The 26172-nt window shown below is 43.4% G+C and overlaps 2 protein-coding genes across 2 annotated transcripts; one reads left to right on the top strand and one right to left on the bottom strand.

Annotated features, from left to right (window-relative positions):
- The first annotated feature begins 10108 nt into the window (after positions 1-10108).
- On the top strand, positions 10109-16911 carry LOC119333387 (transcription factor GTE9-like). Its single transcript, XM_037606299.1, has 10 exons — positions 10109-11877; positions 11950-11995; positions 12070-12225; positions 14304-14374; positions 14509-14548; positions 15406-15474; positions 15564-15658; positions 15745-15805; positions 15881-16023; positions 16150-16911. Exons 1-10 carry the CDS (start codon positions 10567-10569, stop codon positions 16408-16410), a joined length of 2253 nt encoding a protein of 750 aa, XP_037462196.1. The 5' UTR covers positions 10109-10566; the 3' UTR covers positions 16411-16911.
- Positions 16912-17448: 537 nt separating this feature from the next.
- Positions 17449-21795, bottom strand: LOC119330879 (lysine histidine transporter 2-like). Its single transcript, XM_037604005.1, has 8 exons — positions 21617-21795; positions 19813-19967; positions 19229-19615; positions 18710-19103; positions 18328-18433; positions 18153-18244; positions 17988-18056; positions 17449-17900 (listed from the first exon to the last, which is right to left on the bottom strand). Exons 1-8 carry the CDS (start codon positions 21656-21658, stop codon positions 17802-17804), a joined length of 1344 nt encoding a protein of 447 aa, XP_037459902.1. The 5' UTR covers positions 21659-21795; the 3' UTR covers positions 17449-17801.
- Positions 21796-26172: the final 4377 nt, after the last annotated feature.

A 26172-nucleotide genomic window follows, 5' to 3' on the forward strand; every position in this document is an offset into this window, starting at 1 on the left:
TTCATATCTCTCAACTCGGGTATTTGCTTGAAATATTAATTTCAACTCCTGGAACATCTCATATGGTCCATGACGTTCAAAACGTCTTTGAAGTCCCGATTCTAAGCCGTTAAGCATGGTGCGCTAAACTATCAAGTAGTCATCATATTGAGCTAGCCAAACGCTCATAACGTCTGCATCTGCTCCTGCAATAGGTTTGTCACCTAGCGGTGCATCAAGGATATAATTCTTCTGTGCAGTAATGAGGATAAACCTCAGATTACGGATCCAATCCGCATCATTGCTACTAACATCTTTCAACACAATTTTATCTAGGAACATATCAAAATAAACATATGAAAGCAACAACGCGAGCTATTGATCTACAACATAGATATGCTAATACTACCAGGACTAAGTTCATGATAAATTAAAGTTCAATTAATCATATTACTTAAGAACTCCCACTTAGATAGACATCCCTCTAATCCTCTAAGTGATCACGTGATCCAAATCAACTAAACCATGTCCAATCATCACGTGAGATGGAGTAATTTCAATGGTGAACATCACTATGTGGATCATATCTACTATATGATTCACGCTCGACCTTTCGGTCTCCGTGTTCCGAGGCCATATCTGTATATGCTTGGCTCGTCAAGTATAACCTGAATATTCCGCGTGTGCAACTGTTTTGCACCCGTTGTATTTGAACGTAGAGCCTATCACACCCGATCATCACGTGGTGTCTCAGCACAAAGAACTTTCGCAACGGTGCATACTCAGGGAGAACACTTCTTGATAATTAGTGAGAGATCATCTTAAAATGCTACCATCAATCAAAGCAAGATACGATGCATAAAAGATAAACATCACATGCAATCAATATAAGTGATATGATATGGCCATCATCATCTTGTGCTTGTGATCTCCATCTTCGAAGCATCGTTGTGATCACCATCGTCACCGGCGCGACACCTTGATCACCATCATAGCATCGTCGTCGTCTCGCCAATCTTATGATTCCACGACTATCACTACCGCTTAGTGATAAAGTAAAGCATTACAGCGCAATTGCATTGCATACAATAAAGCGACAACCATATGGCTCTTGCCAGTTGCCGATAACTTGGTTACAAAACATGATCATCTCATACAATAAAATTTAGCATCATGTCTTGACCATATCACATCACAACATGCCCTGCAAAAACAAGTTAGATGTCCTCTACTTTGTTGTTGCAAGTTTTACGTGGTTGCTACGGGCTTAAGTAAGAACCAATCTTACCTACGCATCAAAACCACAACGATAGTTTGTCAAGTTGGTGTTGTTTTAACCTTCGCAAGGACCAGGCGTAGCCACACTCGGTTCAACTAAAGTTGGAGAAACTGTCACCCGCTAGCCACCTTTGTGCAAAGCATGCCGGAAGAACCGGTCTCGCGTAAGCGTACGCGTAATGTCGGTCCGGGCCGCTTCGTCCAACAATACCGCCGAACCAAAGTATGACATGCTGGTAAGCAGTATGACTTATATCGCCCACAACTCACTTGTGTTCTACTCGTGCATATAACATCAACACATAAAACCTGGCTCTGATACCACTGTTGGAGAACGTAGTAATTTCAAAAAAATTCCTGCGCACACGCAAGATCATGGTGATGCATAGCAACGAGGGGAGAGTGTGATCTACGTACCCTTGTAGACCGACAGCGGAAGCGTTAGCACAACGCGGTTGATGTAGTCAGGGCCGGCTTTGGACCAGTGCGAGAGGTGCGACGGCCCGAGGCCCAGACTAAAAGGGGGCCCATAGTATATATGCAGTATATATATATTACAGATTAGTGGAAAAAAAGAATGACTAACGTCCAGCCCAGGTAGCTCTGAGCCCACCCAGCAAGCAGCACGCAACCACCACTAGGACCTGCTCAACCAAGCCCAGGCAACGCACGTTGCCCTGTCGTTCGCTTGGAATCCAGGTAGACGCACCGACACAGGAGCACGGAGACGCATCGACACAGCAGCACGCCGCCTGACGCCGACACCAGCGCACCGCACCGAACCTGGAGCTGAGTTTGGGGATCAAATCGGCAAGAATTCGGGAAAGAGATCAACTGATCAAGATCATCATTCAGAAGGTAATAATTCTCAGATCAATCTATTCATTAATCCTAATCTATAGGCGAATATTTTCCGGTGGTCTCAATTCTGAAACTTCTCATCTAAAAACATAACATCTTCAATCTCTGATACTGTATTCGTGTTTCTCACTTGCAGCATAATCATGTTACCTAAAAAACATCTATCTGGCTGTGAGAAAAGAAACAACAAGAAAAGAGTAGACAAGTTGATTAAATCTCAGGAAGGCGCTATGGATATGTTTGTCTTGAGGCCTGGTGCTGCTACAAATTCAGAGCAATTATATATCACAAATGGTGAAGAAAAACCTGATGATACTAAGAATGCCGTTGAGGAAAATCATGTTGAGAAAAATAATGCTGCGGAAAATGATGCCGATCAGCACACGGAAAATTTTAGTGACCATGAGAATCTTGGAAATGCAGATGAGCAGGGTTCTTCTTTTGATATATATGATCCTAGAACTTGGAATATTCTTGACAATAAATCAAGAGATATTCTCATTGAAAAAGGACCTATAAGGGAATACAATCTTGTGTTTCCCGAAGATGAAATTAGTGGCAGGCATTTTTCATATGATTACTACACAAGAAAGTTAAGGAATGGCGAGTTCAGTGATCGGAGGTGGTTAGTGTACTCTAAACACGTGAATAAAGTCTACTGCTTTTGTTGCAAATTGTTTAAATCTGGAAAAAGCAAAAGTCTGCTCGCATCCGAGGGATTAAAGGATTAGAGACATCTTAGTGAGAAGCTCAAATTGCATGAGAATAGTGTTGAGCATATCACTAACATGAATACTTGGAATGAGGTAAGGGTGAGGCTAAGTAAGAAGGAAACAATTGATAAAGACATGCAACAAGAGATTGCAAGGGAGAAGGAGCGATGGAGACTTGTTTTAATTAGAATTGTTGTTGCTGTGAAATTTCTTGCTAAGCATAGTCTGGCTTTTCGAGGATCGAATGAGAAATTATATCAAGATAACAATGAAATTTTTTTGGGAGTAATTGAAATGATGGCGGAATTTGATCCTGTAATGCAAGAGCATCTTCGGCGCATTAAGAATAGTGAAATCCATCATCATTATCTTGGCCATAATATTCAGAATGAGTTAATTTCCCTTCTTGGTCGCACTGTTAAATATTCTTTGTTGAGGATAATTAAGGATGCAAGGTATTTCTCTGTCATGTTGGACTGTACACCTGACGTGAGCCATCAAGAACAAATGACTCTAATTGTGAGGTGCGTAAACATGTCAAGTACTACTACAAAAATAGAGGAGTTTTTTCTGGAGTTCTTGAAGGTGGATGATACATCCGGATTTGGACTTTATAATGTGTTAATAGATTCACTTAAATCTGTTGGTTTGGATGTTAAAGATGTTCGTGGACAAGGGTATGACAATGGTTCGAACATGAATGGAAAACACCAAGGGGCACAGAGCAGACTACTTGAAACTAATCCAAGAGCATTATTCATGACATGCGCTTGTCATAGCCTGAACCTTACTCTTAGTGATATGGCAAAATCTTGCGGTAAAGCTGTTACCTTCTTTGGTGTTGTGCAAAGAATTTATATATTGTTTTCAAGCTCTACTAAAAGATGGCAGCTATTGCTTGATCATGTTCCAAAAATGACAGTTAAGTCTTTGTGTAACACTCGATGGGAGAGTCGAATAAAGAGTGTTCAGGCTATCAGATATCAAGCACCCGAGTTAAGAAAATCATCACTGGAATTGAAGAGAACTTCTACCGATGACGCCAAGACTAAGAGCGACGCAAAATCTTTGGCTAGCGCACTTGAGAAATTTGAATTTTTACTTGGCATGGTCATTTGGCATGACATTTTGTTCACTGTAAACATGGTGAGTAAGAAGTTGCAGTCTAAGTTTGTGTGCATTGATGTTACTCTTAAACAGATTAAAGGTGCCATCTCATATTTTAAGAAGTACAGAAATGACGGCTTTGCAACTAGTCTGGATATTGCGAGATCTATTGCAATTGACATGGGTGTACAACCTTTCTTTCCTGTCAAGAGACGTATTACTAGAAAAAGACAGTTTGATGAAATTAGTGACAATGACGAAAATAACCAGAATGAAGAAATGCAAGCAAGTGAGGTGGAATCATTTAGAGTTAAATACTTTTTGGTGATGATTGATGTTGCAATTGCTTCCCTAACTACTAGATTTGAGGAAATGAAGACATTTGGGAGCATATTTGGTTTCTTGTTCAACTCGAAAGAGTTGAAGTCCCTGGGTGATAATGATCTAAGAAGATGTTGCACTAATTTTGTCAACAAATTCACTCATGGTAAGTCAGCAGATGTCGATCTAGATGATTTCGTTTCTGAACTAAAAGTACTGCAGATGACATTGCCAAACACATTCATGTCAGTGGATCAGATATTTGAGTTTGTTAGAGATGCGGATTGTTATCTAAATGTCTCAATTTCTTATCGTATCCTTTTGACCGTACCTGTGACTGTTGCATCAGCTGAAAGGAGTTTCTCAAAATTGAAACTATTGAAAAATTATTTGAGGTCAACGATGTCTCAAGAAAGATTGAATGGATTGGCCATGTGCTGCATTGAGAAGAATATGCTGGATAGTATTGATCTTGACACTCTCATTGATGATTTTGCGTCAAAAAATGCACGAAAGTCTCGTTTCACATGATCATTGGAGGTTAGCATGCTATTTCAATATGTTTTTTCTGCGTTGTAACATCCATGATACTTGGTTTGGAACAAAGACAGGGAAAATAACATATGCTTGATTCTAGTAAAAATATATTAGTTTTATGATTTTATAGCAAGTTTATATTTTCACGTATCAAATTGGATTTTTCTCTCTATTGGGCCCACTGGTCGGGTTCGCACCGGGGCCTTCGAAATCATAGAGCCGGCCCTGGATGTAGTCGTACGTCTTCACGGCCCGACCGATCAAGCACCGAAACTATGACACCTCTGAGTTCTAGCACACGTTCAGCTCGACGAAGATCCCCGGACTCTGATCCAGCAAAGTGTCGGGGAAGAGTTCCGTCAGCACGACGGCGTGGTGACGATCTTGATGTACTACCGTCGCAGGGTTTCGCCTAAGCACCGCTACAATATTATCGAGGATTATGGTGGAAGGGGGCACCGCACACGGCTAAGAATATGATCACGTGGATCAACTTGTGTGTCTAGGGGTGCCCCTGCCCCCGTATATAAAGGAGCAAGGGGAGGAGGCCGGCCGGCCTCTATGGCGCGCCAAGGAGGAGTCCTCCTCCTAGTAGGAGTAGGACTCCTACTAGGAAGGGGAAAGAAGTGGGGAGGGAGAAGGAAAGGGGGGCGCCGCCCCCCTCTCCTAGTCCAATTCAGACCAGGGGGGAGGAGGCGCGCGACCCACCTTGGCTGCCCCTCTCTCTCTCTCCACTAAGGCCCATATGGCCCATTACTTCTCCCGGGGGGGTTCCGGTAACCCTTCGGCTCTCCGGTTTTCTCCGAAATCACCCGGAACACTTCTGGTGTCCAAATATAGCCGTCCAATATATCAATCTTTATGTCTCGACCATTTCGAGACTCCTCGTCATGTCCGTGATCACATTCGGGACTTCGAACTAACTTCAGTACATCAAAACTCATAAACTCATAATATAACTGTCATCGAAACCTTAAGCGTGCGGACCCTACGGGTTTGAGAACAATGTAGACATGACCGAGACTCGTCTCCGGTCAATAACCAATAGCGGAACCTGGATGCTCATATTGGCTCCTACATATTCTACGAAGATCTTTATCGGTCAGACTGCATAACAACATACGTTGTTCCCTTTGTCATCGCTATGTTACTTGCCCGAGATTCGATCGTCGGTATCTCAATACCTAGTTCAATCTCGTTACCGACAAGTCTCTTTACTCGTTTCGTAATACATCATCTCACAACTAACTCATTAGTTGTAATGCTTGCAAGGCTTATGTGATGTGCATTACCGAGAGGGCCCAAAGATACCTCTCCAACAATCGGAGTGACAAATCCTAATCTCGAAATACGCCAACCCAACATTCACCTTTGGAGACACCTGTAGAGCTCCTTTATAATCATCCAGTTATGTTGTGACATTTGGTATCACACAAAGTGTTCCTCCGGTAAACGGGAGTTGCATAATCTCATAGTCATAGGAACATGTATAAGTCATGAAGAAAGCAATAGCAACATACTAAACGATCGGGTGCTAAGCTAATGGAATGGATCATGTCAATCACATCATTCTCCTAATGATGTGATCCCATTAATCAAATGACAACACATGTCTATGGTTAGGAAACATAACCATCTTCGATTAACGAGCTAGTCAAGTAGAGGCATACTAGTGATACTCTGTTTGTCTATGTATTCACACATGTATTATGTTTCTGGTTAATACAATTCTAGCATGAATAATAAACATTTATCATGATATAAGGAAATAAATAATAACTTTATTATTGCCTCTATGGCATATTTCCTTCACCGGGACCCTTCCGGTGGTCCCGGTACAATACCAATTAACCCCGAAACTTTCCCGATGGCCGAAACTTGACTTCCTATATATAAATTTTCACCTCCGGACCATTCCGGAACTCCTCGTGACGTCCGGGATCTCATCCGGGACTCCGAACAACTTTCGGGTTACCGCATACTAATATCTCTACAACCCTAGCGTCATTGAACCTTAAGTGTGTTGACCCTACGGGTTCGGGAGACATGCAGACATGACCGAGACGACTCTCCGGCCAATAACCAACAGCGGGATCTGGATACCCATGTTGGCTCCCACATGTTCCACGGTGATCTCATCGGATGAACCACGATGTCGAGGATTCAATCAATCCCGTATTCAATTCCCTTTGTCAATCGGTACGTTACTTGCCCGGGATTCGATCGTTGGTATCCCAATACCTCGTTCAATCTCGTTACCGGCAAGTCACTTTACTCGTACCATAATGCATGATCCCGTGACCAAACACTTGGTCACATTGAGCTCATTATGATGATGCATTACCGAGTGGGTCCAGAGATACCTCTCCGTCATACGGAGTGACAAATCCCAGTCTCGATCCGTGTCAACCCAACAGATACTTTCGAGGATACCTGTAGTATACCTTTATAGTCACCCAGTTACGTTGTGACGTTTGGTACACCCAAAGCACTCCTACGGCATCCGGGAGTTACACGATCTCATGGTCTAAGGAAATGATACTTGACATTGGAAAAGCTCTAGCAAACGAACTACACGATCTTGTGCTATGCTTAGGATTGGGTCTTGTCCATCACATCATTCTTCCAGTGATGTGATCCCGTTATCAATGACATCCAATGTCCATAGTCAGGAAACCATGACTATCCGTTGATCAACGAGCTAGTTAACTAGAGGCTTACTAGGGACATGTTATGGTCTATGTATTCACACATGTATTATGATTTCCGGATAACACAATTATAGCATGAATAATAGACAATTATCATGAACAAGGAAATATAATAATAATCATTTTATTATTGCCTCTAGGGCATATTTCCAACACGAAGGACGGACGGTCAATCATCCACAACCATGCCTTAAAGTTGCAAACACCTTCAACATGAATGAAGGCTCAATATTCACCTTCCGCTTCAGCAGTTTTCCAGATGAGATGCATCTGTCTATATACCGTCTATGATGCTAATTTCGAAAGGTTCTACATGTTGCATGTGAAACTTGGTGTTGGTGCAGTTGTGTAATGGGGTAGCTGAGTGCTGAAGCTATATCATGTTGTACTCTGATGTACTTCAATTATGAAATTCTGCTTCCTTAATATGAAAATAAAATATATTATGTGCTTAATATGAATGTCAATTAGATTAATAAATAGATTATTAATAATAGGGCAATTAGCCTGCTAATGGCGAATTAACCTGCTAATTGGGTTTTGCTATTGCAAACAGTTATTGAAAAAATATCATGGACGATGACCTCAGGCAACGCACATAGTTTCTAGGAATAAACCATGTTGGATCAATAAACGATCACACACGACTTTCTCTTGAAAACTGTTTGCATTAGGCCACCTTGCGCAAACGTTTACCACATAAAAACTGTGTGTGATGAACAGTCTTTATCACACAGTTTCTTCTATAGACCGTGTGTGATACATTCAATAACGCAAACGACTTAACGGGAAAAATTGTGTGTGATGTACCTGTGAACGGAAACGTTTTCCTTGGAGCGGCTGTGTAGGATGTACATACGAAGGGAAACGTTTAGCGGGGACTGACCGTGTGGGATGTACTTGCGATCGAAAACAATTTTGCCTGTATAATTGTATTTTTTAGCTCTACTATACGTATTTCCATATTTGAGCACTCGTCGGTCGCACACGACCTTATTTTGCCGAGCATGTGTGCCAGAAGGGCATATCCCCGATGGTCTTGGGTCGTGTGGGAAGGACCCCCTTATTGCCCACACTCACTAGGCGACGGTTCCAAATGACGTCGCAGAAAGGGGTTTAAAACTGTTTGTATAGTATCGACGCATATCAGTGTCTCTCCGTAAAGAAATATAAGAGCGTTTAGATCACTACTCTAGTGATCTAAACGCTCTTATACTTCTTCATAGAGGAGCATAACCTAGCTGCATGAATTGCGAGATCGTCATCAACATCTTCTTCCTTTATGCTGCATTCTTGCTGGTGAGATTAGATCTATCTTGACATCTTCATAGTGTTTCTGGGTGCGATCGTATAGTAATATTTTGTCGCATAGCACGTTCCCCTACATCAATAACTTCATATCTCATAGAGATTGGGGAAAGATATACACTTTGTCTCCTCTATTTACTTTGTTGTTATTGGATCTAAGACACACCTTTTGTATTGGCTTGGGATTTGAGGAGTACTTAGCTTGGATCTTGTCCAATAGTTTTTTCCCTTGTGTTTCTTTTGGATTTGTGCCTTATTCTTTTGTTTCTCCTCGAATCCACCTTCAATTTGTAAAGATTGGTCCATCATAGGACCCACTAACAAACCAATTGATATCAGCCATAATATTTATGTCAAAATTATGATGGTACGCAACTTTTCTGAAGGGGATTTACATGATCCATTGATCCCACATGTTACACACCAGCACATAAAAACCAATTGAATCCAACATTAGCAGATAAGGTATAAGGTCTTTTTTAATGTGTTTCACATGCTCTGTCGATGGCAGTGGTATGTCATGCCCTACTATCGAACCTTCTACCGAAAAGTAGTTGCGCGTGTGAACTACTTTTGTGCGAACATGTGTGCATTGGTATCCATCCTCTTTGGTATAAAGAGTATGTATAATAGTATGTGCCAAAGGTTGTCGTGTCAAAAAAACCGGTTGAGGTTTTTTGCCTATAGTTTTGTAAAGTGAAGCATTAATATTGCCAAAAAGTTAATCTTACATCAAACAAAAGCCAATATTATAACCATGATTTACAAATTGGTAAACTTCTTTCTGTCACAATACAAACACACCAATAGCCTTCTCGAAACAATTGATATGCTCTGTTATTTGCCTAAATGTTCGATGACAACGATACATAAAAACCTATATACCTGCGGTAAGATACCGGCAAACCAAACAGTATTTACCATAAGAACTTGCTAATATTTTGAAAACCCACGTTTAAATGTCTTTTCCGGGGGAGATTCGCATGCTATTTCCATAGCATCCCAGGTCGGACAAATCAACACGTGATTCTAGCATACGAAGCCCTAGAGCCTTTCTAGACACGCAACCACCTACAATCGCACCGTCCGGCCCAAAAACCCAACGGCCGGGATCTCCCCTCACAAGTCAGAGCCGCCCACCCTATTCCGTCCAAGTGACTGCGCGGTGGGACCATTGGACCGAGGGACCCACATCTCAGCCACCGGGCGCGCTCCCCGCACGCCGCTTACAAGGGGCCCCTTTGCTTCGCGATTCGAGCCTAAAGCTCGCGAGCGGCACAGCGAAGAGAGAGAAAGAGACGGGGACAGAGGAGAGAGAAACCCCAGGTCTCGCCGCCTCGCCTTCATCCGCTTTCGCCTCGCCGCCTCCGCGCCGCCCTCCGTTTCGAGGAGGAGGAGGAGGAGGGGGAGCTCCAGTGCTCGCGCCGCAGCGGCGGCGGCGGCGCCGGGTGCCTGCGCGAAGGCCTCGAGATCTCGCGGCGGCGCCGCCGGCTTTGTGTGGTGGTTGTGGTGGGTGCGGCGCCGTCTGCTCGGTGAGTTGGCTCGATCTCTCGCCGCGGCGCTTCCAATTGAGCTGCTCCGCCCCCCGAATCGAGGGTTTTGGAGGCCTCCTGCTCTTGGCGGCCGTGCAATAAACTAACCTCTCGCTTCGGGGGGTTAGGGTTAGGTTTTGGCTGAATTGTGGTGGATTTGGGTGGCCCAGGCGGCGCATTGCGCTCGCGAGCAGACTGGTCTGCGGGTTCCGCCACGCAATGATGGGGAAGACGCAGAAGTTCTCCAAGGGGCACCCGCTCGGTTTCGTGCCGGACTACCGATATGGGGTGGAAACTGTGGGGGTGTCAAAGGGCCTTGGGAATCCTGCAAGAAGTGAAGCCAAGAGAAAATGCATCAACCTCAATACGGACGAGGGGGCTGATGCTCCCGGATTTAATGTGCCGCGGGTGGTCTTTGAGTTGCCGAGGATGTCGGCCTCGGATAGGAATGAGCTGGAGATGAGGCTCCGTAACGAGCTCGAGCAGGTGAGGGCCCTCCAGAGTAGGTTGTTTTCAAGAGGGGCTACGACGAGCATGAATGGTGGGACTGCGTCGGCTCCCAGAGGTGATTTCAACAGCAATAAAAAGGATGGGAAGCTCAGGAGGAGCAATTCAGTGCAGTCTGGCAGAGGATTACCGCCATCAGTTGCCCAACCTGTAGTCAGCTCCATTAACTACACAGCATCGTTTAAAAAATGCCAGGAGCTTCTGAAGAACCTTATGAAGCATCGCTCTGCAGGCCCGTTTGTTATGCCAGTTGATCCTGTGAAGTTGTGTATCCCTGATTATTTTGATATAGTCAAGCACCCAATGGATTTGGGTACTATACAGAAAAAGCTGAATGCAGGTGTGTACCCTACACCTTGGGAGTTTGCCGCAGACGTGAGGCTTACTTTTAGCAACGCTATACTTTATAACCCAGTTGGTAATGCAGTTAACATAATGGCCCAGACTATGAGCAGTGTTTTTGAACCTAGATGGAAGCCTATCGAAAAGAAGCTTCCTCGACCAGATGAGGAACTCTCTGCAATTGAGCCTTTAAAAAATGATGCAGTTGAGAAAAATATTGTTGACAACAAAGAGCCTTTTGATAGAAGACCTTCAAATAAAGGTGCATATAAGAAAAACACCTTTCAAAAAGAGGAGGTGGTTGCCAAGCCAGTTTTGCACCCGAAGAAGAGGAAAGCCTCTCCTTTGGTTCAGGATGCTCCAGTAGCATCAGTGATACAGATGGCTCAGGTGGCTGAGGAGGTTCCAGTGGTACAAACTGCTATGGGAATGATGAGAGATGAACAAAAGGTTGCTCTAAGCGTAAGACTACAATCATATGGTGGATTCATTCCAGAACATGTAGTTGAGTTCATAAAGAGGCATGTTAATGATGATAATGATGCTGATGAAGATGAGTTGACTATTGACATGAACGCTCTCAGCGATGATACCCTGTTTGAATTACAGAAGCTTCTTGATGACTATGATAGAGTAAATCAGTCTGGAAATCCTACAAAAGATGAGCCTCAAGAAGTTGAGGTGGGTGCTATTGTCTTTGAGATTGATTTTTGTTAGTTAATTTACTGACCATTGTTTCCTTCTGCTCAACAGTTCCAAAGTGAATATGGACTTGCCAACTCATCAATGCATCATGAAGGTCGCTTTCTCCTCATTTATTTTTTCCATGGCACTAATTGTTGTTCTAAGTTAATACTGCATACGTCTTAGCAGGCAATGAGCTTGTTGAGGAAGACATTGATATTGGTGGGAACGATCTTCCACCTTTAACATACCCCCCTGTGGTATTTGAAAGTGAAACGGCAGACAGAAGCAGCAAGCATAGTTCTTCTAGCAGTTCTAGTAGTGAGTCAGGATCATCCTCCAGTGGTATGTATTTTTATCCATTTATCTTCACATATTACACTACCTAACTTTGTATCTTGACTTAACTGTTACCAGGCCCAGCGATATGTTCTTTTGTTTTTACTTTTTACCATTCCATGCCATTCAATGCTGCATGCCGCAAATTGATAACTTTGCCCCTTAAGGCTGTTCAAATTTTTCCCCTGTGCTCACCTATTCGACAGAGTCTTAACGATTCTTAGTGTCAGCAAGTGTTGATAAGTTGAAATCGGTAGTATTGAACAGTGTCCTGTTTGTTTCTAGTTTGATACTCCCTCTGTAAATAAATATAAGAGCGTCTAGATCACTACTTTAGTGATCTAAACACTCGTATACTCCCTCCGTCCTAAAATAAGTGTCTCAAGTTTATACTAACCAGTACAAAGTTGTACTAAAGTCGAGACACTTATTTTGAGACGGAGGGAGTACTTTAATTCAACTTTAGGGCCTGTTTGGGACTGCTCTGCTCCATCAAAATCAGTTCCGCTCCACCAAATCCACTTTGGAGCAGTTTCATACAGGAGTTGCAACTCTTCCAAAGAGAATGTTTGGCTTTCATCTAGCTGCAGCTTCAAGAATGGGAAATTTGGTGGAAAGGATCTATTTGATTGGATGAGTGGGGAGAAACGAAGGGGTATCCACTTACTGGTGTCAAATTTCCTTACAACTCCAGCTTCTAAAGTTTTTTGGAGCACCTCCTAAAGAGCTTCACAAAAAACAGGGAGTTGTACCCCAGATTCTAGTTTTTTTGTGGAGCGGCATGTCGTAGATTTACCCTGTTTGGCTTGCGTTTTTTTCTAGAGCAGAGTTTAATTTCAAGGAGCGGAGCAGTCCCAAACAGGCCCTTAGAAAGATGTTCAACATGCTAAATGTTGTTCATAGCAACTCGCCTTGCTAGCAATCTGATTGCCTCCATATGGCAGCAAAAAGAGCCCGTATGCCTGCGTGTGCTTGCAGTGCTAACAGGTGATTCTGCCGGCCCAATTTCGGGCAGAGTCACTAAGTTTAAAAAAAATAATTATTGCTGATAAATCACATATTGGCGTTCACTATTTGTGTTGTGATGGTAGCTCACATGTTAACATTGTAGAATTTTGTTCTTATCTTATCTGAGGGGCAGCAGTTGTTGTTCACTTTTGCTCATACTGCTGATCATTTCTTATTTAAGATCCTTTTTTAATTGATTCCCAGCTAACTGTAGCAGGCTAACAGCTAGTAGCACTTAGTACAGAGCATTATGATACCACAGCATGTGTGAGCTGGTAGTAACTTTACTTATGCTTCCTTTGTGAAATTCCCTTTCTCCATTTCATTTCGCATGAATCATGCTTGTGAATATGAGATATATAATGCCCAAGCGCATTTCCTTGAGGGGGATAAAAAGGGAGAATGAGTGAGCAAAAACTGAGTGTTTCTGTGAAATATTTACTTTGCCTTACTTATCCATGTACAAACCTCTTTGACATAATATGGCAGTGTTAACCATGTTAGAACATAGGTTTAGTACTATAAACATTCCTTGTTTCCAAATGCCAAATGCCATAAACAGAAGTTCGCATCAATTAATTCACTGGACTATAGTAGTTTCAACTGATAATTGGTGTAGTGTCCGAAATATAATAATATAGAAGTAGAACATATTCTCTAATACCATGGTCTAGTTTCACTAATAATGCTATACAATTTTCCTGCTATATTGGACAACCCTGTGTATCTTACAACCGTTCTCAGGAACCGTTGGCTGGCCCACTCTGTAGGTCTGAAATTAAACTAAGACCTGTTTTTTAGGTTCATTGAATTATAACTTTTGAATACCTGCTTTTGAAAACCTGTGTCTCTTGGGCTACATTATTATGAATGTCTGTAAATTTCCTTCCTTCACTGTGTTACACGATGAAACCAACATGAAGAAAACTACCCGATGTCCATAAATTTCTTTCTTTCATGATAAAACCCAAATGAGGAAACAAGCCAATATCTATTGGTGCATGGTATTCCAGTTCAGTCCATGTGATTTTTCATGCCCAACAAGGTGATCATTTTATTTCTTCTTATATCTTCAGGTTCGGATTCGAGTAGCTCTTCTGGAAGTGATTTGGGTGCCAAAGTTCCTTCGACAAACATCGGGGCTAAGGTGCTTCCGCACACTTGCTGTATTCTGAGTAGTTTTTAGAACCATACAAGTCTCAAACAAAATTGACGTGCTACTCACCAAAAGATTATTTTGAACATCGGTGTCCTCAATGGTTGCTCTCTGTTTACATGCAGGAGAACGTACTACCCGTGTTTAGCTTGGACCAGGAGAACGGTAAGAGGTTGCACATAATACATTGTTTTTTAAGCCAAACCAGCTCTTGCAAGCACATCATCAAACTAACTAGACCACTTGATTCAGTAACAAAGCCAGCCTTCACAAGTTAGCTCCAGTAACCTATTTCTCATATGCCTCGATGGATTAAACTCAGTCAAAGTTTTAAAACTTAAAATAATGTTAGGATTGGTGTTTGGCTGGCACAAGCCAACCCAAACTATAGACAATCTGAGCAATTTATCCTGCCAAAATTAAACTATTAGAACTACTGGCAAATTAAATTACACGTGAGGTCTACTATTCTGCATAGGATGGGACAATTCAGCCAAATCTAACCTGTTTATTTCAAACAAATTTTGACCTACAACACGTCAAAATATTTGGAGGTGTGTTAAATCCAAATTGCATTCAAGTGGAGTCTGGTATCCGGTTTAACCCATCTCTTCGGAGCCATATTGACCCACTAAAAATTTAAGTGTTACAGAAAGTGGTGGATTGTCACTTCTTTACAACCCAGACTGTTCAAATGGAGCCTGTTATCCGATTTAACCCATCTCTTCAGAGCCATATTAATCCACTAAATATTAAACTGTTAAAGGAAGTGGCTTATCATCTCTTCCTTACATGTGGGTCAATTTTTGGGTCTACATGTTATCTTTGATACCTTCCTTTGAACTCTCTGTACTTCTTTTGAACATGTGTTTTTTATATAGAATTTTAGAAACAATGTGGAATTCAGTTGACACCCAAACTTATCACAGTGCTTATTGATTGGCTTTGCTGTACTTCTGCAATTTTGGAATAGCTACTTGTGTCTTATGTATATTTACTACTTTCAATTGATATTTTTGCAGATTCACAGGATACATTGAATATACAAGAACAATGTGCTGACCGTGTACCTATTTCTGCTGATGATGAGGGTAAGCTTGTACTTCTATGCGGTCTCTTAGTACCCAGAGCATGTTTGGTACGTTTCTTTTACAGTTTATTAAATGGATCAATATTTCAGAGGAGAACGTGTCTGATAAAAAATACCGAGCTGCCCTTTTGAAAAGCCGCTTCGCTGATACAATTCTCAAAGCTCGTGAGAAGGCTCTTGATCAGGTATGTGTTGGAATAGTTTATTGCGTTGCTGCCTGGCCTTTGGTGGATGCTATTCCCAGTAAGATTCACATGATCCTTCATACCAGGTGAAGGATCCTGAGAAAGTTCGGCGCGAGAGGGAGGAGCTTGAAAGGTTACAAAGGGAAGGTGAGATGAAATTGGTATATTTGGGCTGGTATGCGAGCTGCAATACTGTTTATTGAGGCACAATCTTCATTACAGAGAGAGCTCGGTTACAAGCTGAGGCTAAAGCTGCTGAGGAAGCTCGCAAGAGGGCTGAAGCAGCAGCCGTTGCTGAGGCTGCTGCAGAAGCTAAACGCCAAAGAGAGCGTGAAAGAGAAGCAGCTCGTAAAGCCTTGCAGCAGGTAAACCTAGGATGCAATTTGGCAAGCAACATCTTGCTTTGTTGATATCCATACTCTGAAGTGCAGATAGTATTGATTGCTCTTTTGGTATCCTACTCTGAAGTGCAAATACCATTGACCCTGCAGATGGAGAAAACTGTAGAAATCAATGAAGGGAACCTCTTCCTGAAAGATTTTGAAATGCTTGGAACAGTCACAGGTGAACAGAATCTCAACTTGGTCGGTGAAATGAGTCCAAGCCATACACCTGAGCCCCTCGGATTTCAACTTGGGGGCAACCCCCTAGAACAGCTTGGATTGTATATGAAAAATGACGACGAAGAAGACGAGGAAGTCGAGTCCGCAGATGAACCAACAGTTGATGTTGAGGAGGGCGAAATAGACTGACAGCTTATGGTGCATTTTCAGTGATAATCTGAGTGGAGCCTGTGGCGTGACTGGACCGGATAACTGTTTTTTGATGTTTTTGATATATGAAGTGCACATCACCCTGGCGGTTCCATTCCTCTACAGAACTTATGAGCTGCACAAGTTTTTGGAGCAAAATATGGTTGATCAAATGTAGTAGCAGGCACTGGAACCAGTCTTCATGCATGCGGGGTCCCATGGAGTCAGCCCATCTTTGGATGGGTTCATTGGTAGCCATGATGAAGTAATGGACGCCCCTGTGCTTTTCTGGATGGATATCTGGAAGATGATACTGAGGGAAAGGGGGGTGTTAGGGGGGATGGGTGGGGTTGAGGTGGGGTGCGTCCCTGGCTCTTATAGAACAACTAATGTGAGCCGTTTTGGGGTAGTTTCGGTGACATTTCATGTTGTGAATGTAATCCTGGAAACTGTACAAAGAGGTTGCCTGATAGATGGAAAACCGTTCTTTTTTCTTCTGCACTTGCATCTCTCATCATTACTTTATCTCTCTTCATATTGTTTGGGATATCCCGAGTTTACCTCGGATTAGGATATATAGAGGAGGTAAATTAATTTTTGTAGGATGCGATAAGCTTTAGTTGGCTGCTGAGACACTTGCAGTGTAATCAAGGTTAATGGTGGCTATTATTTATTTATCTAATTTTTTTTGGCAAATTTAGTTGGCCAGAGGCGGCAAATCCTGCTGTTTTTTTGCTGCAAAACTTTTCTTCTTCCAAGAAAATGTCAACCCCATACAACTAAACTTGTCACCTAAAATGTTCGCAAATGCCAACCCCTCCTAGGGGATGCTCGCTGATCCTATTATATCGCTTGGAATAGGCGTCAGTAATCATCCCTGACTTTTTTGAGGAAGTTTTAAATTTGTATTTTAGGAAGGATCTTCCCTCACTTGTTACATTCTGCGTTTAGGTTGATTAACACTGTTACTATATTCTGAACTAAAATAAAAATTCCCAGAACAGCATGTGTAAAGGCAGCATTTAGGAGAAACACAATTAAAAGCTTAAACATATCGCAGGAATAATCCAATCAAATGTATGGATCTTGCACTTAATTTGACATGTCTCATGGTATATATGAATCCTTGCGCCTATTTTCATAGCTAGTGCTCTGCAAAATAATACGAGTACATGCATGAAAACTCCCGGCGCTGCAAGCGGGCTGGACCCCTTCACGATTTACCCCCAACACAGCCCTCCTCCGGTCTAAACTAAGCAGACCGTCCGACATCTGCGACAAGCCGTGATACCATGATCTTTCTTCTTTGCAGGGACAGAAAATAAAAATAAAAATCTGGCAGTAGAATCGCCAATCGCGAGGCGATGATGATGAACGGCACTTGTAGTGATCTATGAGTAGAACTTGTATGTCTTGGCAGAAATGATGATCTGCCTGAGCCCTCCGATGGGCGCGATGATCATCAGAATGACACCAAGGACGATGCAAATCTGAAACCCAAAAGGAAAATCAGGACGGGATTATCGTTTGAAGAAAAGAGAGGGATAAAAGCCTTGGATCTCTGGGTTGGTTCTTACCCAGTTGGTGAACCATGAGAGGCTGAATCTCCTGGGCTTGCAGATGATGAGCCACATGATGCAGGGCAGCTGCAGGCAGCCATGACAGTTACATATCGTCCAATCTCACGAGAAGCTCTGAGTGTATATTTGCTGTGATGAAAGGTGTCTGATGAAAATGCTTACGAAATAGGTCGTCGGCGCGAAGGCCAGCCCGCCGAAGAACCCGATGAGGCCACCGAAGAACGGGAAGGTCATGCCGACGAACATGGTGAAGGCTGCACATGTCGGTGTTTTGGTTGGTTATTCAGTATACAAGATGCCTCAAAACTTGCGATGAGATTAGTCGACGGGGCATTACCAACATAGATGGTCCGGGTGATCAGACGGAGCATAATGCCTGGTGCGAATTCCAGCTTCCTCACCAGAAACGTCTCCATCATGTCGAACACTGGCATCGCGTAAATCTGCACAGGAACAATCAAATTTTGTTGTACCGTCAGATATATCGTCCTAGCTCTGGTACAATGTCACGTTCTAGGTATCCAAAGCGGAAATACTGTACACACGATGGTTGGCGGACGCTGCATGCACGACACTCATTATCGACGGCTGCAACCCACTGAACAAAAGGAATACATGGCTGCAATATTTTGTCGTGCAGGAATCGGCCGCCAACCATCGTCCATGTAGCAGTGCTCATCCAAAGTAACTGAACGAAATGATTGTAAGGATCTACATACCTGGTAGCTACCGATGAGATGAACGACGACCATCATGTTGGCCATGGCGATGAGCCACTTGGGCTTGTTGAGGGTGATGAGGATGTTGTCGTCGACACTGTTGCCAAACGCCCAGTAGCCGATAAATGCCACCGGCATGTAGCAGGCGGCGATGATGATGTAGGCGACCACCACACCCTTCCACATTGGCTTCTTGGACGGGTTGCCCGGCGTCGATGGGATGGTAGCCTGGATTTCTAGCACGACATTGTGGCCAGAGTAGGAGAAGGCCACGTCGCCGAGGCCCCCCAAGAAACCGAACACCTGCCCTGCTGTCGTCGATGCCCGCAGGCTGTAGTCCACGTTCTCCGCCCTCCCCTTGTCCAACGAGGCGCCCCAAGCAATTGTTGAGTAGCTGCATCATGAGTTATTGTCAACGGCAATTGCTTGCTAGCTAAAGTTCTTTTTTTTCAGAAACTTGTCGGATTTGCTACAGTGAGCATATGACAGCTAGTGCTGGTGCAGACATTCGGAATTAACCTGAGTGACATGACGGCTGCAGCGAGGGAGATGCCAGAGATGGAGTTGAAGTTTGGGAGCTGGGAGAGGACGAAGTGGACAGAGGCGAAGATCATGATGAAGTAAGTGAGCTTTATGTCCTTGCACTTGCCGTCACAGATCACGTCGTGGAACTTCTTGAGAGAGTTGCCGCCGGTAACCATGTACACAATGTTCAAGCTGACCTCGACGACAAGCTGCTGTGGCACCACGATCCAGAGGCCGAGCTTATCACCGAAGGCGTGCTGCCCGAGCTCATGGTACCGATCGAAACGCTTCCCAGGGACTATCTCATGCATCTCCACCATCTGCCACAGCGTGTACACCGTGATGATCCACGACAAGGTCATCACCGCGATGCCAGGACCCCTGCGCCAAAACAAAAACATCAGGGAACGCCAAATGATTGGATCATGCCATTGCAAGTTTGTAGCTTTGAAAACTGCCCGGCTGTGAGTATGGCATGTGGAACCCACATGCCATTCAGATTGCCAGTCACAGTTTCAGAAGCAGACAGACGAGCCATGGCTCCAATGTATGGATGTCATGGCAGTAGCAGTACATACCAACCGAGTTCAGACATGGCGTAGGGGAGGCTGAGCACCCCAGCGCCAACCATGGCGGTGACATTGTGGAAGGCCGAGTACCACCACTTTGCTTTCCTCGACGACGTGATAGGAAGCCAGTCATCGATCGCCTTCTCCCGTGCAGTCCTCTCATCCTGTGGGTTTTCAGTATTCTGTTAGCTATAGACATCATCATCACATAACAGCAGTTTTTTTTTTCAAATTTAGAATATCACACAATAAGAGCTAGTATGCCAAAATTATTTGGGACTTATCAACAACAATTAATTTGTAACCTCCTGGCATTTCTTTCATTTTTTATGTCATCTAATAAACTTAAGAGACGGATAATTGGCAACTTTGAATTTTCGGAGGTAGAGTGGTTCCTTTTCTTCCGGGCAGTTGACTTGTCACATGGCCAAGTAGTCGCACTTGCCCAAGACAAATGTGTCATCAGATGCTTATCAATCAATGACACCTCACGGTAAACATGTTTGATTTTTCTATCAAGCACGTTCACCTAACAATGTTGCATGATACTACTAGTCTCAAAATACTATGTTTGCATATCTGGAATACGGAAGTTCTTCTGCTAAAGCATCCATTTTCACAATTTCTAGTGAAAATCCACCATCGACAGGATATTACCAGAATCTAATTTTGAGTTGATTATTTTTTCAACAGGGCTAAGCGCCTTTCTATTAATTTCTTAATCCAAATAAGAAGTCCTTGCATGAGGCGTAATTTTTTTGCATTCTATATATAGAATAATCAATCGCATGGTAGCAATTAACACCAAGATATGGATATCCAACTATATTAAAATGGTAAGTAGCCCACCGTAGAAATACTAGTAAAAGGAAACTAGTTAATGGGGGAGTTTAAAGAGTGTGATCTGTTTTATTGTTCGGTAGGCTAGTGTGAGCTATTTCTGGCCTTGGAAAGAAAAACAAGGCTGGACAGAAAGTACAAATGAAGACCTTTCATACTCGTTAGTCCAAGAACAAGGTGGACCATACGACAGAAGCAGCAAAACTGTTTAATTTCATTCTAGATATTTTTCTTAAAAAAATATGGAAAATACTCATACTTACTCGTTTCCATATTATATATTTGAAACAAGAAACGCAACGTACTTATTGAGGTATATATATACTCCTATATTGTAAAACAGACTGGATGATGGTAATTTTAAAGTAACACAACAGCTGGAAAAACAACGAGGGAACAATGATTAATTTAAAGGGAAAAAGGTAAAATTCCGCAGTTAAGGCAAAGCATCAAGAATCACACCGATCATATGACGCTGATACTTATGTACACACGTTCTTTTCCCTTCTTGATCTTCTGCAGGAAAAGAAACCAAAAAGTACTAGCCCAAAAGCACCAAGAAGATGAGATTGGATATCACTATTAGACACCACCACGATTTCACACGGGTTCCTCCCCCCAAGAAAAGGATTTCACATGAAGAGGATGAACTGGTGCTACATGCCGGGAGAAGAGAATCCTCCACGCAAAAAGAAAGAAAGAAAACGGCGTTTTCCTTTTGTCCTTTTTTGCGCCTGTCGATTTCGCTCCCCGCTTTTCGGAACTCCACAACTCCCCGACCTTTTGTTTCATCTCTCCCTTTCTCTCTCCCCTCGAGAAACCAGATACAAGAAACAGAGTTTGAACAAGATGAATGGACTGTTTCGTTCGTGGATACAGAACATGAACATTGCGAATAAAACAGATCATAACATACAGACGCAGCAGAGGGGGAGAGAGAGAGAGAGAGAGAGGAGAGGGGGAAAGATTTGACCTTGGGCGGCGTGTAGTTGTCCGGCGAGGCCTGCGTCCCCATGGCGCCTGGCTTCTCTTCCGGCGGCACGGAGCTTCCCTTCGCCAATGGGCGGCCGGAGTCACACCAAGGAGAAGGTGGAGAGAAACAAGGAGATGGAGATGGAGCTCGCAGGTATGGAGGAGGACGAGTCGTGGTGGTTTTTATAGAGGGAGATTCAGGCGGGGGCGCCGTATGCACTGTGAGCGATCGAGGAGCACGTATCCCGCTGGGTTAGTTATGAGTTTGTTTTCCTTCTTCTGTAGCCTAGCTTAGACTAGAGAAAAAAAACAACAACTGGAATATCGTTGGGTGGACCGTTGACTCCAGCGATGCAGCGGATCCGGTGTTCCAGCGGCCAGTTGTGGCACCCGCGTCCGTGTGTCGTTCGTTCATCTGCGAAGCGGACGGGATGCCGTTCGTCCGATCCTGCCTCCCTCGACGGTTGCGATGAGGCCACGTCGCGGGGGTGACAGAACGTGATGTACGGACTATTCAATTCTCTTTCCAAGCTTGTGCACGTGAAATTTGTAATTTTTTTTAAGAAAAAAAGCACCCAAGTGGACACGATTCTTTCTCTCGTAATTTATAGATCCCATCGCGGCGTAAATGCACCTCTGCGCTTGGCTGTGTTGACAGCCACGCCAAGTTGAAGGCTTGCCAAATTTATATACTCCTATGTACCACGTTCACGAGCCAAATGCGTCGAAAAGGAAACAACTCCACTTGTACACTTTATGGGTTTGATTGTGAATAGTCGCCAGCCCACATATTTTTTTTAAACTTAGCCCACATTTTTACAGTACACATATTGTCAAAGCCGATTTAAACAAACATATTATGGAATGGAGGGGGTAGTATATATTGTTACAGTACACATATTGTTGAATGTTGGTTATGCGTGCAAAGTTTCAGGTAGCATGCATGCACACCACGGACAAGTAAATATATACTACTTCCTCGAGTAGGCACGATCTGAACCCAGAGGCATTTGCACCCACTTTTTCTAAAAAAATGCATTTTAAGTACATCTTAAAATCTCAAAAATAAACAAAAGAAAATTTCATGCATACATGTTCACAAATGTGTGTGCGCGGCGCAAAATTTTGTGAAAAATGTTTTTTTGTTTTGTCTCCGTAAAAAAGAAAAATTTCAGTGCTCCTAAATAACGTTTCACGACACAATTTTTTGTCTTTTTTGCACAGGCCATAAAAAATTTATTTTTTCCATGAAACTTTATGCACGCACATAGAACATGAATATGTACCAATGCCACCTTTTTTGGATTTTTTTAGCATTTAGAAATGTGGTTTTCAAAGTGGGTTCATATGTATCCGGGTTTATCCATGCACTTCCCCTACTCCCTTCATTCCATAATATAGTGTACCCGCGTTTTCTGAGATTCAACTTTGACCGTAAATTTAACCAATGAGACCGACTGCAGCGGGAGCAAAAATTATATCACCGAATTCGTATTTTCGATATGAATTTAGTGGTATAATTTGTACTCCCGCCGCAATCGGTCTCGATAGTTAAATTTATGATCAAACTTGAATCTCGGGAAGCACGGACGCATTACATTATGGAATGGAGGGAGTAACTCAGTTGCGTATACAACTTTTGATCGCAAAAATAGAACACCACGAGGACAAATGGACATGAACTGCTCTGTTTCGCACACGTTCTCTCGTGTTAAAAAATATCCAAGTCTCTATCACACTAGGTGAAGTATATCATTTTTTTTTGCAGGTGAAGTATACAAATTTCAAGTGTGCAGTAGTACGTGCTTGTGTGATTAGCCACCAACATGGTCACCATGCGGCAAGCCTGATAAGCTATAATAAAAACAAGCAACCAACATTGTTGGTGGACTTGCCGTGTGCCTGTGCTACGTATGCAGTCCAGTTTAGTGGCGTAAACCGCAGGAGCATCAACTCGCGTGCAATACATGAGTTGTTGTCTATCTCTCCTTGTCGACTTGTCGTCGATAAATAGTTGTGTTGAATATTTGACCTAATTATACCCGTCGACTTGTCAAATAGCACTTTATTAGTTTGTTTTCGTGATTTTCCAACATTTTCCATCTTCTCCCATATGTAATTTTCTCAAACTTTTCCTCCATTAATTATCCTCTCTCTCTCTCTCTCTCTCTCAATTTAAATAACTTTAAAAGTTATTTTCATGACCTAAAAAAAGAGAATTTTAATCGCATTGGCCAACAAATAAATGTGAATCAAGCAGTGAAATCTGACACAAATTCTCATCCAATGAGCTCCTAGGATTGAGGGCGAAGGTGATGACGATGACATTTGGTGATCGCGGTGGATGCTCTCTTCTCGGTTGTGTGTGTGGAGTCTTCTTGGTAGCCAAGTTGACCGGGTGCCCTGTGTACCATCTTGTAGGCTTGTTGCGAACTAACATGTGGTTGGATGGTTAGAGGGACCGAGGTATCCCCAGCCCATTAGGGTTCAAGTCCTGGTGCTCACATTTATTTTTGAATTTATTTCAGAATTTTCGGCGATGCACATTCAGTGGGAGTAGATGTTCCCGTTGACGACGAGGTGTCTACGGTAACTTCATAAATTTCAAAATGATATGCCGGCTCAGTCTTTCGGAGATGCTCATAGGGGTAGGGTGTGCGTGTGTGCGTTCATAGGGGTGAGTGTATGCGTGTGTGTATGAGCGCTTGCGTTTGTACTGTGTTAAAAAAAATCTCGTGGGCTTGTTTCAAATTCGGTTTTCCATAATGAACTGAAAAGTTCTCTTTGTATGGCAAGTGTTCTGCCTTGTTTAAAAAAAAGTTAGATTCTAATTCTAGTCTAGGAACTGAACCTGCATAAATACCTCAATCCCCTATTCCTAAATGGTTGCAGCTAATTAAACATTTTTTCTCCAAATGCCCATGTCACATCATCAAGTCATGCATGTGGTTATATGTCACATTTTTCTCTCCATTAATCCATGCATGCAAACCATGACATCTCATCAAGGCATATTAGTCATAATCTACTTTCTTTTGCACTAATTCTTTATGGTCATGGGTGATATATGTGTTTGACTCTTGGAGCAAATCTTTGTAATTCATGCTTCACATTTTTTTGTTAAAAATTACATTTCGCTAAGTTTAGCCCAGAAGTTTTCTCTTTTTATACATAATTGTGTCACATTCTTTGTATGTTTATTGTTTCAAAAATGTAAACCAACAACACCCTTATACTTGCTTTTACATTAGTTTTAATTGTTTTCACACATATTTATGCACTTTTTAAAACAATCCTCGCATTAACACATGGAATGTCATCTAGTTTATTTTTAATACTAGGTTCAGAGAGAGAGAGAGAGAGAGAGATAGAAAGAAAGAGGGGGGAGGGGGACGTTCAAAAAATCATTTACTTTCTCGTGCACTAAATCTGTATTTTCGGCTTCATTTCATGTTTTGAAGTGTCATAGTAGATGTTCATTTATTTGTTCTCTTATTAAACAAAGCTAAATTGATATAATTCCCACTCCGCAAAGAAAAAAAGGACCGGTAGAATTCCCGGCTTCGACAAAGCAATTTCTGGAACACACAAAAAAGAAGAAGAGGCTAGGTCGGATTTGTTCAGACGTGCCCGAATCTGGCTTCTGCGATGGTGTTGGGACGACCAGGTCGGTGGCATTGCGTGGTGCAGCTGGCGTCGGCACGGCTGTTCTAATCGGCGGCTCTGTGCTCTGTTGGTAGGTGGTGGTTTAGGCCGGCGGTGGTTCTCGTGCGCCGGTTCGAGGGGAGGGCTTCTTATGGCTGCTCGGGGGCATAAGCCTTGCTCTGTCTTTGGCCGGAGCTGATGATGGCGACGCGTTTGGGTGCCGCACACCTTTTTGGAGGCATTGTCATCCGAGGTCCTACGCCTTCCTCTCTCACACTCCGGGGGAAACCCTTGTTCCATGTTCCTGGAGCAGAGATGGAGGGGTGCCGACATTGGTCACTTGGGTGGCAATGTTATTGGCCAGCCTGGTGCGCGGGCTCGGGGTTGGCGTGGATGTCGCAGCGGCGACTCCGGACCTCGTCGTCGCGGAGTGGTGCCGGCATTGGTCACTTGGGTGGCAGTGTCATTGGCCAGCATGGTGCGTGGACTCGGGGTCGGCGTGGATGTCGGAGCGGCGGCTTCAGATATGATTGTTGGGTGTCAACTCCGGTTGCTAGGGCGACGACGCTGGCGGCTCGCCTAGTGCGTGGCCTCGGGGGAGGCGTGTGTGGTTTCCGTTTGTACGTCAGATAGATGGCTCCGGAGATGGTTGTATGGTGTCGGAGCAGGCGGCTCACCTGGTACGTGGCCTCGGGGTCGGCGTGGATGCCGGAGCGGCGACTTCGGTTTTGGCTGTAGCTTGTCGGCTATGGGTTGCTCGGGTTACAGAGCCGGCGACTCGTTCGGTGCGTGGCCTCAGGGTAGGCGTGTGTTGATGGTGCCCTGTTGAGGGTGTCTTGTAACGGGTTTTGCCCGGTTTTCATTAGTTAACCGGGCAACTCTTTTCTATCCTTTTCAATAAATCGGGTCCTA

Source organism: Triticum dicoccoides, chromosome 7A, assembly GCF_002162155.2.
Source record: "Triticum dicoccoides isolate Atlit2015 ecotype Zavitan chromosome 7A, WEW_v2.0, whole genome shotgun sequence".
NCBI lineage: Eukaryota > Viridiplantae > Streptophyta > Magnoliopsida > Poales > Poaceae > Triticum > Triticum dicoccoides.

Coding starts and splice junctions, on each gene's coding strand:
- LOC119333387 (XM_037606299.1), top strand. CDS start 10,567: ATGATGGGGAAGACGCAGAAGTTCTCCAAGGGGCACCCGCTCGGTTTC. Junction 14,549..15,405: donor TAGCTTGGACCAGGAGAACG/GTAAGAGGTTGC, acceptor ATATTTTTGCAG/ATTCACAGGATACATTGAAT. Junction 15,659..15,744: donor GTGAGAAGGCTCTTGATCAG/GTATGTGTTGGA, acceptor CCTTCATACCAG/GTGAAGGATCCTGAGAAAGT.
- LOC119330879 (XM_037604005.1), bottom strand. CDS start 21,658: ATGGGGACGCAGGCCTCGCCGGACAACTACACGCCGCCCAAG. Junction 19,616..19,812: donor GCCATGTCTGAACTCGGTTG/GTATGTACTGCT, acceptor GTTTTGGCGCAG/GGGTCCTGGCATCGCGGTGA. Junction 17,901..17,987: donor TCTCATGGTTCACCAACTGG/GTAAGAACCAAC, acceptor TTTGGGTTTCAG/ATTTGCATCGTCCTTGGTGT.